The following is a 13,012-nucleotide window of genomic DNA, read 5'->3' on the forward strand; positions in this document are numbered from 1 at the left end:
TTGAAAATAAAGTAATATAATTACATATTTCAGTATTTTTATCACTGATTTTTTTATTTTATCTTTGTCTTTATTTTCTATTGTTTTTCTTGGTTTTTTAATTTATTTTTTTTTCTTTAGTCTTTATTAACGATTACCGTATATATTGTGTTAAATGAATTAATCGGTATACATGTAAATATGACACCAATTGACAGGCTATATACAGGTAAATCGTAAATGTATAATACTTTAAAACCTATTATAGTAAACATTCTTTAGATAACAGTGATAACCCAGCAAGGTAATTTGGTAAGCATTGAGATTTTTTTTAATGTAATAGTATAATTAAATTTATGTTTATTTACAAAAAAAGTGTATATATAAGATTTCGACTGATATAACACCTAAGAATTTTGAGTTAATATGCTTTGTATATTTTATACCTTCAGTTTGACAAAATTTATTAGTGCAAATAAATAATAAATTCTATAAATGGATTTATGCATTACAATATAATATACATGTGGTGAGCACTAAGTAGTTGATTTGTTGATTCATTTAATAACCAATAAATACATATTAATTTATTTTTTGCATAAATAACTTTTTAGGACATGGTGACACATTCAAAAAGTAGTGCTCTAATATAATATAAGATCTATACCTATACTTAATATTTTCAGGCACCGTTTTTGTAGATTACCAATTTGAGAATTATTTTTTTATTATTATTTACGAAATTATTTATCAGAAACGGTCCGCGGCTGCTAAGGCCATTGCAGGACGTATAGCATATTAGAATTATTCTATTATGATTTATGAATTAATTCTGAAATCCATCTACTATATTTAGGTAATATAATAAAAGATAATATTGTAATAATACCACTAATATCAGTATGAGTAAAGATTGTACAATTAATTATTCTTAATTATTTTTAAATATATTTATTAATTTATTATAATTATTAAATGGGCGTTGTCCTTATAGAATATGGTTTACTTTACAACAGTCGTAAGATACATAGGTACTTATATAATATAATTCAAATTAGTTAGGTAAAGGATTAAAAATTATTATTAATATAGGTATAGGTATATGCATTTTACTTAACGTTTATATTAAAATTAATATTAGTTAAATGTTATTTAAGCTGGCATTCTTTTTCCCAGTTTTTTGGTACGTAATTTTCAGTTGATATTATAAAATCTTCTAATGTTGGTAAAAAACTTGTTTGACTTTCCATCTCCAAGGATAGAATATCTGGAGTGTCATAGGTTTTTGTGTACATTACCTATAAAAAAAAATAATAATACATAATACATTTATTAGGTAGATATTTGACTTTTTATCTGCAACATAATATACATAAATATATACTTATATAATTACTTTTACGTAGAATTCTTCTTTGATTTTGTGTAATTCAACAAAAGCCGAGGCTCCGTAACTAGGTTTAAAAAGATTTTTCATCCCCAATGTATGTAAAAAATCAATTAACGTTTGCTCATGACTAAAGTAAGCAAACATTTTTCTGTCAGGATTTAATCTTCCATCCATCTTGTCTCTCATCACTCTAACTATTTCACCGATGAGTTTTCCGGACCTTAATTTTTTCATGAAATCCGTTTTTGAATAAGTAACTAACCATTCTAAGACAATATTTTCCATAAGACCCATGTAATTTTTTACTTTTACCCATGATGGCAATGTCAGATGATTTCTTTGCTATAAATAAACCACGAAATTGTTATACGATTTATATAAATATCATATTGGCAGCGGTATAAAACAAAATAAAATATTAATATAATGACTAATAAATAATTATAATTATTATAAAAAATAAATTGAATACCTGAATAGTTAATGAATTGAATATATTTTCAACATCTGAAAGATGTTTTATTTCTAAACCTGTATGATTAGATACATAGTTGAAAAATGTTTCATATTTAATTAACATTCGTTTTTCAGTTTCATTTTTTGCTTTTTCAAATTCTGCGTCATAAGCAGGGCAGGATTTTGTAACTCTTAGTATCTAAATAATAAAAATATTAAGTCGTTTTTAATCTTTGTCTACTAAACTATTATAAGACGTAGACAGGCTATGCTATACATATAACTCATATAAGTAGACAGTAGTTACTAGTTGCCAGTTAGTTTTGTTTTGTTCTCGTTTTAACAAAATAAACATTTTAACCTATTCCTAGTAAGTACTAGTACAATATAAATAATTATGTCATTTTTACAATTATATCATAAATAAATTAATAATATGCTGATTTTATAATTAAATTAAAAAAAATATTATTAGCTATTTCTTATTAGCCTTATATACATATAATATGCTATTTGTTGTTTAAGTTAAAGTGTTTGGTGTATTAAAATTATCATATTGAAATTTGAACAATTATAAATTGTTTAAAATGCATAAAAAGTTATGTTAAATTGTTACTATATATTACTTACATTTTACTATAGTCTTAATTTTCAACAAGTTTAAAAAAATCAAAAATACTTAAGTTAATTACTTCATGAAACTTTTACTTGGAAAAAAATATTTTTATTGAACGAAATTTATTATAAGAAAAATATATCGAAGAAGTACATATACATAAGTACTATGTATTGTCGAGAAATATCTTTAGATAATTAAAAAAAATGTTTAAAAGACGAAGTACTGTCAGAATAAAAATTATACTTTTATTCATATTTTATACTATACATATAGTATAGTAATATATACATTTAAGTATTATTTTCAATTAATCTATGTGCTATTTGAAATTTTTGAATAGTATTTTAAATTATAATAATATAATGTTACTTTTTTATTTCATCATAAGATTAATAACTTTCTAAGTCTACGTCGCTTAGGATATGAAATATAAATTTACGTTGTCTTGATTTGGAGGTATCGAATGAATTGGTATAGGTATCCATTGTAAATCGTTGTTCCAAATTTGTTTGCCGTTGGGTGGAAATGCTCCTGCTAAAAATGCTGACGCTGTCATTTGTGTACGATCAGTTTCTGTACTCTGGACCAAAACTAAGCTACTGTTATAGGTGACTGGAAGAAATTTCGAATATCGCTTTCGAAATCGTCTTCCAAATTCATATGACTTTAATTTTCCTGCCTTTTGAAATACAAATTTAATATGTATTAGATATGTACACATTCAACTACACAATAATGTATCACTTGCTCTACCTCTATAAATATTCGCAAATTTCCAATGTTTTTTGGTAGGACTAAAAATCTAAAATGCACCATAATTTGATAAAGGTAAAAAAAAACGTAGTACCTATTATATTATAAAATTCTAGTACCCATAACCTTTTATTTTTCTACTAACAATTATTATTACCTTTACATCCTAATTAACTACCTCCCCCCTAACAGTATTTTTGCCAATAGCTCTACGATTAGTTAAAACCTTTGGACAATAGTTATATTTAAAGACGAGATATTTTCTTTTTAGCATGACAGTGCAGAATCAGTGAATTTTAACATAATATTTAAATTCATTATTAAATATTAAATGTATATACCTATATATTATAAACCATAGATAAATATTTTTTTTAATAATACAAACGATTCAAATGAATTTTAATTAAATTTTTCAATTAAACATATATATGTGTTCATATTATGTGATTATTAGAAGTTGAATATAAAAATGTTTGTAGTTTGTTTTTGTTGGTTTGTGAACTCCATTTCTGAGCATTGATATGAAGATTTGCAATCATTGTTGAAATACAATATGAATACCATTGGATCTAATGCCATACACCCATACCTTTAAACTCTAAAGGCTAAGATAAATGGTTTTGGAAACAATAATAAACCCAATATGGTTTATTTTGCTGGCAGAAAGAAAGTTTTGGATTTGTCACAATGTAAGTATCTATTCAAATAATAATATGAAGTTAAGATTTTTCTCTACCAACATATCTGGTATATAAGCAAATTATTGGTAAAACTAGTTTAGAGTAGTTCGGCAATTACTTACTAATTTTAACCATTTTGATTAGGGTATATGACAACTTTCCAAGTTTTTTCCCTGTTTCCGTTTAACCTACATGATATAAATAGGTACCTATATAATATTATACTAACAAATATACTTATTTTTCTTACATTAGTCAACTGCCCAAGGCCGTCTGGCCATGTCCCTTCACTCATAGGTGCATACAGGTCATTAGGATAAGTTTCCCATTTCAATGGACTTCGGTCACCTTGTCTAAAAATCTACAAGAACATTTTTATTGCGCATTAAAAAATATTTATTTCAATCATTACTTTCGGTCTTACTTACGGCTATGATGAGTTGTAATGAATTTTTTTTTCGTGACTCCTCTCCTAATATTAAATAATACACCACAAACACGGCGATTATCACCCCGGACAATAATATAGCTGCAAATGCTCCTCTTTTTTCATTTTTCAAGTCGGATGTCTTTTTCGGAGGAATGCTATTTTGATTGTTTTCATTTTGAGACATAATGACTAATAACGAAATAGCAATTATACCTACTAGTTGGTTTAACGCGTGCCTGTATATTGTAAACCTATACCGAATTAAAACACAAAAATAAATTTATTGAAATTTTCAATAACTAACGAAAACTACGAGTATAGTATATTCGTAAATCCATTGATAGATCATATACAGTAAAAGCTAATTGTGATCGCATAACAGTATATTGTACCTACTGATTTTTAATATTTATCAGGTATATGAAAACACTATAATGGTATCTATTAAAAATACATAAATAAATTAAATAACAGTGAAACATGCGTAGTTTATAACAAACGTCAATCCTTAGGTTTACACAGACAACAGTATTAGTTTTATTCAGCGCTGCCGGTAAGAGGTAGGTAAGACCATAGTACAAAACATAAACGTGCGCATATTATGTGGCTATTTCCTAATCCTAAAGTATACATAGATTAGATAAACTAAATAATCGTTGTAGTGCTTGTCCTCTTTTCATTGGCACTTTGGAAACATGAGAAAAATAAAAACAATCTCTGTAATAATAGGTATATATAATGTATACCCATAATATATATATGCATATTGTTAACAGTATATACAATATACGGTATGTTATATACTAACGGGAAACATACACTCAAATAAATTTAATACCTACCTATATAAATTATTGTATGTCTCTATAAGACTTAATATTTATTAGTTATTATACTATAATATATATATACACATTAGTTTTAATGCAAAATATGGACATGGCAATACGAAAATCTGTCTATAGACTATAATGCATACAACACAATGTTCTTTACACATACCATATACGCTTTTATTAAAACGACGGATGTAGGTAATTATGGCTAGACACTGCAAAAACAACCAGCACAGGATTGAAAAAAAGGGAGAAGCTTACGGCCAATAACACTAAATAATCCAATTCTATAATAATATTACAAATTATTTTTATAGATGATACACAAAATATATTTTTATATTCTAAATTTAATACAAATAAGTTAATTGAAATATAATATATATAATATCTAGTATTTTAGATTCGGAGTGGTGATGAATGCATTGGTTTTATACAATAATGGGTTTTTTTGTCTATATTCACGGAGTATAATTAATTGAGAAAAAGGCTTCAGTCTTCAAATTTGAGCATGGTTTCTGATAGAAAAGTACAAAGTGATCAAGTTGGTATTTTCGAGAAGTAAAAATTTAAAATTTCAATTACTTTTCAAAATAATTCGGGAAAATTAAGAAAAAACGGGAATTAATGCAAAACCAGTTAAATCATTTTTAACATTTGGTATAATTTTCAAAAGATTTGGCCCTTTTTGAATAGGATATAATATGAAATTTTTAATTGTTTTAAAAAAATTATCGGTTTTACATTTTTCGCTCAATCAAAAACATTGAAAATTTAATTTAGGTACTTAAGTTTTTGTTATAGCTATTTATGAGAACATTAAAATACATATACATTATACACGATTGTATATTTTTATAAGCATTTTAGGTAAATCTAAATTTGCATAAAATTTGATAATCAACATTTTAAACGAAGATTAACGATTTTAGTTATTTTTTGTACGGTTTTTTTATTTAAAATATGAACATTTAAAATTTAAACAGTGTAAAAATAAATAAAATACATACAATAAATAAATGTAATATTATGTGTGAAGGAGACATGGATGAAGAAGACGCACAATGGTATCACCCTAGTTTTGTATACCTAATTTAAAGTATTCATTACTCCCCCAGTATAGATGCATGATTATCTATCTATTTTCCCTTTTTTTAATTACTGTGACAATGTGTAATTTACTATTTTTAACTGACCCTTGTCATTTATACAAAAACTATAATACTAATTATATTAATTATTAATAATATTTAATGAGTTTATATAATTATTTGTCTCATAAGACAATGAATAATACCTATTAAGTAGCACAAATTATGTTTCATAGTGGAGGAAATCATACGATATTATTAATATGTCCGATGTTGACATATTCAACGAATAATAATTCAATAACTAAGTATAAATTAAAAATGTTAATACTGTCAGTCGATTGATTTCATAACGCTGTATGTGTATACTTGTATTGATACGAGAAGATTCAATAATCTGATGTAGGATTCGAAATAAAATTTTATTTTAATATAAATTTCATTATAAAAACTAAAAAGTGGCAGATAGGCCGAAAAGAAAATCAGAATTTTCCAGTAGGTCCTCATACAAATGTGATATGGACTGTGGAGGCCGCCGATATCCTGACCTCAGCATCATCAATCATCACATTATTCATTTAGAAACTCTAGAAAGCAGTTCTCAATATCATATCTCTATCCACCACTGAATATTATAAGGGAAATCTTTAATAGGTAGGTATATTAAGTTATTACAGTTAATAAACAGCATATTTTTAACAGTATTTTAAACGGTACATTAAAACAAAATGAAATGAAGGGTCCTCATTGGCGAGTGACGTAGTTAATACTTCTTAGAGGCTCATTTTGTAAACAATTTGTGTTGGCGACAGGAATGTTTTTCGTCCTATCTCTAAACGGTAAAACGGTTTTTTCAGAAAACAGCTCGTAAAGCGAAATATTTTTAAATTTACGAATTGTATAATAATAATTATGCAATAATATTTTAATTTTAAAATACATAAATTTTCATATGAGAATAAATCTGACTGTTATCTCGGGGGCCCAAGCGCGTAGCCAGGGGGGGTGTTACAGGTGTAATAACACACCCCCTCAGCCGTGGTATACTTAATATTTTTTTATCAAGATAAAGATGCATCATGTTATCAATTTTGTGTGTGTAATTTTTTCAATTAATTTTGAATAACACCCCCCCTTAGAAATTTCTAGCTACGCGCCTGCGGGGGCCTAACCGCCGAACTGCTCATAGCTGATAATATTATCAAAGTTTTTTCCTATCTAAAGCCATGGCCGTGGGTAATAATGATAATATGACAGTGTAAGATATTTTATGATAAGAAGAATACTTCGTTAAATGTAAGTTCGTTCTGTTGAGCCTTTCATATTTTACGTAACTAATTTTTGAATTGCTAATAGGTAGTTGAAATTTGTTGTGTTGATACTTCAATGAATAATTAATAAATATCATAATAATGTCAATTTTCTACAATATATTTTATAACTCATATTTAGTTTTTGTTAATTCACATCAACGCAGTCTTTTTACATTAAATAATGTAAAGGAAAAACCGCTTGACAATATTTATACACAGCATTCTCAAGCAAATGAACCTTGTCGTTCATGTACTGATTTCCGGACGTTTAGTCGTATGAGACGTCAAGAATTTAGTCAAAATCAGGTAATACTTGTTTTATTATACAAAACAATTGATTATTACTCTTGAAAAAAATTTAGATTTCTATGCCAAGTATTTTATCAAAAGAATTATTTCCCGACTGATCAAAAATTTGTAAACAGAACACAGCCTTCATTAGCTTAACAACGATTAAATCTGTTGAAAAAGAAACTTCAAAATAGATTATGTGCACTGGAATAAATACTCTCATTCAACAAACCAAATTATTTGTAAACCATTTAATTTAAAATTACAAAATTAGCTATATTTTGTGGTTGTGTGGTATTTATTTATTATAATATATTATTCAATATGTTATTTTTATTACTGGTTTGTTATTAAAGAAGATAATAACATTATTTATATAACTCCGTATTAGTTTATCTGCATCTATTAATTATATTATCAACCTACAAATGATATTCTTTGTCTTGATTCACATCGTTTATTAGAGAGACTTGGCATCCCAGTTCCCAGTCATACTCAATCCCAGGGGACTTTTTACATACCAACAAGTAGATCTAACTTTGCTGCTAATGTATACTTCCTTAGTATAATACGCATATACAATTGAAATGCTTTATGACAAATGTGTACCTAGGCTATTTATCTATTGTTATTGCAGTTATATCACTCTTCTATATTACTTTAATATTTATCTTATATATTATGTATATGTTATGTTATATGATGTATCTTCTTTATGTTCTATCTTGAAAAAGCTGATTGGCGCTAATATATATAAAATAAAATAAATATAATATATTATCTTGTATGATACAAGTTATATTTTATAATTTTATAAATAGGTTCAATCTGAGAATAGCTTATCTAAAGACAATATAAATGAAACCAAAATACTAGAACACCAGAGAGAAGACTGTCCTCTAGACAAAGATGAATTAGGTTTGTTATTAAATTTATATTAAGTTGTTTTATTTTATTTAAAATTATTTAATTGTATTTCTTAGGTCGTTGTACATGGAAATTACTACATACCATAGCTGCCACATATGCAGATAAACCGTCACAAGAAGACCAGTCTAATATGGAACAATTTATTAGATTAATACCAAAAGTGTATCCTTGTGAAATTTGTGCTAACGATTTTGCTGAAATGTTAGTATTACTTTAATTATTTTGTTATGTTAATCATTTTTGTTTTATTTAAATTAGTAGATTTATCATTAAAAGTATTATATGTTTAATACATATTTATAATATTTTTATGGTACGCTGTTGATGGCATTTAAAAATTTGTATTCATAATAATATGTATAGGTGTTTTAAAAAAAAAATGTTATTAAATATTTTACTTATTTTAATATATTTATTTTTAAATAATTAATTTTTTTCAGATTAAAATATCATCCACCAAACATTAGCTCTCAACAATCATTTGCAAAATGGATGTGTGAAGCACACAATATGGTAAATCGGAAATTAGATAAGCCACTGTTTGACTGTTCCAAAGTAAATGAACGGTGGCGTGATGGTTGGGCTGACGGACATTGTGATTAATATTTTAATAAACCAGATTAGATGAATAATATAATATTATAATTTTATATAATATATTTTTAAATCAATATTCTAGATTTTTAGAGCTTAACTACTGAAGTATTGGACATAACCTATCCTACATAATATTACTATTATAAAAATGTTAAATTTGTAATTGTGTAATTGTCACTAATTGACAATTCTGCCATGCTAAGTGAATAAGCGGTATCTCCAATTTTGGTCAAAATTGAGAAATTGGTTTTTGGGGGTTAATAATGTGGTTTTATACTATTTTTCGCAGCAAAAATCACTATATCCAATATTTAACATTAAAAATGAGTAATTGAAATTAAGAAAATAAACAGTATGTCCATAATTTTTGTGAAACTAGAAGCAAAATTACAGTAAATTCCAAAAAGTAGCAAATAAGCAATAAGTGACATGGAGTTACTGTTATTTCATTTATTTTCAAGAAATTTTAAATAGCAACTAAAAACACAGTATTTACTATTTATACTTGGTAGTATAATTGTATTGATTTGTAGTCACAACAACAATTTCAGATATCTATTAAAGGTATATCAATCGCGGTCACAACTTGCACACAACTGATATGTGCATTATCAATTTTATTTTAATGCGAGTTATGAACATTTTAAAGCTGTAGTATATGACATTTTCTAGATAATGTTCTTACAGAAATGTTATATATTTATTATACATTGGTACATTGCACTATACTTATTTGCTATATTTATTTATGGACTATTATAACTAATGTATGAAAGTAAAAACACCCTTGTCCCTTACACTTTCATACCTATACAAAATCAAATAAGAAAATATTATATTATGCAAAGGGTAATTAATATAGTTAAAAAAAGAACAAGCGTTAATCAAAAATTTATAGGTAAGTCTTAAAACTGAATTAATAATAAAAATATTCTTATATTAATATTAATATAATATGTAGGTTTTGCAGCCACACATATGTATCATATATTCAAATGTGAGTTTCGATTTATATTGTATAAGTTAGTTTGTGTCAACGGAAAAATTTGTATGCTCATGTCTATAGATACCTACTGTATTACTTTATTTTATTTTTTTAAATTTTTTCAGCAGTGTTTAATCTATAATTAAACATATTATTTAAAATAAATATGCATGTGGAAATCTATAAAGTTTGACGTAGGTACATGATAAAAGTAGCCACCCAATTATGATACTTTATAATTTGATTAGGTTAAATTTAAAATTTACCTATAAATATGTTGATTGAGATTGAAATCACTGCACCACTTCCTCTATAAACGACGAGGATTACTAGGAATGGTGTAGAGCAAAAATTAGCCAATGGGTTGGAGCTGTTTGTCAATTGGGAGTAGAAACGTTTATATAGAATTTTGGTAGTTTCTTCTATTGTATTAATTTTAAGTTTGTATGAAGATTGGAGGGTGTGATTAGAAACATAAAAAGGGTCATTTGTGATTATACAGAGGGTTGTGAATTGGAAGGTTTGTATTTTGTTTCTGTTGAATTTTTTGGTTGATCAATAATATATTATGTGAAACAAGGAGAGGCGTATCACGTATACATCGTCATCATTACTATTTTACAGATTTAGGGGCTGTCAAAAAAGCAATCAAGGGTTATGTTTGGTTGGTTTGATGTAATAAACTAGTAAACTGGTCATCTATGATTCCACTATAGGTATGTATAAATTAAAATGAAAAAAAATAAGTTTTTTTAAAAGGAGTTCTTTGATAACAATTTAAAGAAAGAACATTAATTAATTATTTTTATTTAAATTAATGACTACTAATACTAATAGTGTATGTGATTTAAAATGAAAAGATATATTTAAACAAATGTAAATAAAAGTATGTATAAAAAATGTATTTAATATATTCTTTACACAAATAATCATAAAACTTCAATAATTCTGATAAGTAAATAATACATTTTTATCGATTTTATAATTTTGTAATAAAAAAAATAGTAATATTAATTTACCAAGTCATAAATTATAAAATTTGTTATAGAAATATACACCTACACAAATTAATGCTTTAACAATATAATTTATTTATTTGTTTATTGTATTAATCACATTGGTTTTTAAATTTAAATGAATAAACATTTGTACAGATATTTTTAAAATTCAGAGCAATGCTTTTCTAACATCAATCAAATTAAAATAAAGATTATACTTAAATATCAGCTTATAAAAAAAACTAAATATTTTTATTAAAATAATACAATACAATCCAATATACATACACACTTAAAATATTTTAATCATTAGTTTAAATAATTGAAATTTTTGAATTAATTGTTTGTTAAAATATGATCCCATTTTAAATAGATACTGATAACTTACACAATAAACTAAGTAAATCATTTCAATGAAATAGACAAAGGCATAAAATCAATCTTAACAAGACTTATAATTGAATAAAAAGCGTTAAAATATAACCACTCCAAAAGAGTTTATTAATTTTAATTACTAATAAATAAATCACAATTAAAATATTTAATGTCTAATTTACAGGTGTTAATTTAGAAAAATTATTGGTAATAAAATTCCATTTAATTTGATAAAATCAAATTACAAGCATACATTGTAATATATATATATATAATACTATAATAATTAGACAAGTCAGTACTTGTTTAACATATGTAATAACTAATTTACAATAAATTAAACTGCGCCTAGCAAGGTGAATTTTATGTCAAACATATTATATATAATATATTTTTCTATGACATTCCCTTTTTTTGGAGGTCTTTTTTAAGCGCTGATTTTTTCTTTTTGTGAAGAGATAATGATGTTTTAATGAATTTTTCACATTTTTCATTGAAAATGCGTAGAATTACACTTTTTTGAATTTCTAAGAAATCATCTACTATAAAATCAGATTCTTTCTTACTTATTTCAATAAATTTACATGGTGGGTTTAACGATAAGGCTCGTTTTTTGTGTTCTTCCCAAGGCTTGTCAGTTGGCTCCCAACCATCCAATTCAATGAAACACGAAAAACATCTTACTGTATCAGGTATATCCGGGTTTGGGCAGTAGAAACCTGCTTCGGCCATTTCTTTGGCACTAGGTTTAGCCATGGTCCAGTTTTGTAGCGATTTCAATCTTTTCATCTGCCAGATGTAACAAAATGGTTCTGCTTCAAGAGATTCAATTTTATTGTCAATCTGTTTCATTATTATGTTGTCTATATCCTCCATGTTAAAAACTAAAAAAAAAAAAAAAAAAAAAAAAAAAAAAAAAAAAAAAAAAAAAAAAAAATGAAGTAATCTGAATAATTAGCTTATACAAATTAAAAAAAATTATGTTCACAAACAACAATCCAAGTAGTGTATACAGTTAAAATACCTTTGAGCACTGGCCAGTGAAATGGAAAACAATTGAAAATTTAATATTGAATGGTTAATAATATTATTACTGTTCAAATTACAAGTCTACTATTTAATTCAGTCATTTCCTATAGTCTGAATTGAAATGTTAAATAATAACCGACTTCTAACATCAAACATTACTTGTTTTATACAGTGCAGCCGTTATTAAAACTAAAAATATGTTTTTCTAAGGCTTGATAGTGTTCGAACTTTTAATTTCTGTTATCACCTATAATTTC

The 13,012-nt window shown here is 25.6% G+C and overlaps 3 protein-coding genes across 5 annotated transcripts; 1 reads left to right on the forward strand and 2 right to left on the reverse strand.

Annotated features, from left to right (window-relative positions):
- Positions 1-904: 904 nt before the first annotated feature.
- LOC132919851 (testicular acid phosphatase homolog) lies at positions 905-4,862 on the reverse strand. Of its 3 annotated transcripts, none has more exons than XM_060981735.1 (7): positions 4,707-4,862; positions 4,309-4,561; positions 4,131-4,241; positions 2,884-3,123; positions 1,842-2,024; positions 1,376-1,711; positions 905-1,277 (listed from the first exon to the last, which is right to left on the reverse strand). In XM_060981735.1, the coding sequence occupies exons 1-7, from the start codon at positions 4,790-4,792 to the stop codon at positions 1,128-1,130; spliced, it is 1,359 nt and encodes a 452-aa protein (XP_060837718.1). In that variant the 5' UTR covers positions 4,793-4,862; the 3' UTR covers positions 905-1,127. The 3 variants fall into 3 exon arrangements, with proteins under 3 accessions (XP_060837718.1, XP_060837719.1, XP_060837720.1); XM_060981736.1 differs by having other exon boundaries at positions 4,703-4,862; XM_060981737.1 differs by lacking the exons at positions 4,131-4,241; positions 4,309-4,561; positions 4,707-4,862 and adding an exon at positions 3,198-3,976.
- Positions 4,863-7,516: 2,654 nt separating this feature from the next.
- Positions 7,517-9,444, forward strand: LOC132922874 (FAD-linked sulfhydryl oxidase ALR-like). Its single transcript, XM_060986597.1, has 4 exons — positions 7,517-7,856; positions 8,663-8,759; positions 8,825-8,972; positions 9,212-9,444. The coding sequence occupies exons 1-4, from the start codon at positions 7,650-7,652 to the stop codon at positions 9,372-9,374; spliced, it is 615 nt and encodes a 204-aa protein (XP_060842580.1). The 5' UTR covers positions 7,517-7,649; the 3' UTR covers positions 9,375-9,444.
- Positions 9,445-11,234: 1,790 nt separating this feature from the next.
- Positions 11,235-12,908, reverse strand: LOC132920179 (baculoviral IAP repeat-containing protein 5-like). Its single transcript, XM_060982352.1, has 2 exons — positions 12,751-12,908; positions 11,235-12,610 (listed from the first exon to the last, which is right to left on the reverse strand). The coding sequence occupies exon 2, from the start codon at positions 12,600-12,602 to the stop codon at positions 12,123-12,125; it is 480 nt and encodes a 159-aa protein (XP_060838335.1). The 5' UTR covers positions 12,603-12,610; positions 12,751-12,908; the 3' UTR covers positions 11,235-12,122.
- Positions 12,909-13,012: the final 104 nt, after the last annotated feature.

Source organism: Rhopalosiphum padi, chromosome 2 (genome assembly GCF_020882245.1).
Source record: "Rhopalosiphum padi isolate XX-2018 chromosome 2, ASM2088224v1, whole genome shotgun sequence".
Classification (NCBI taxonomy): Eukaryota; Metazoa; Arthropoda; class Insecta; order Hemiptera; family Aphididae; genus Rhopalosiphum; species Rhopalosiphum padi.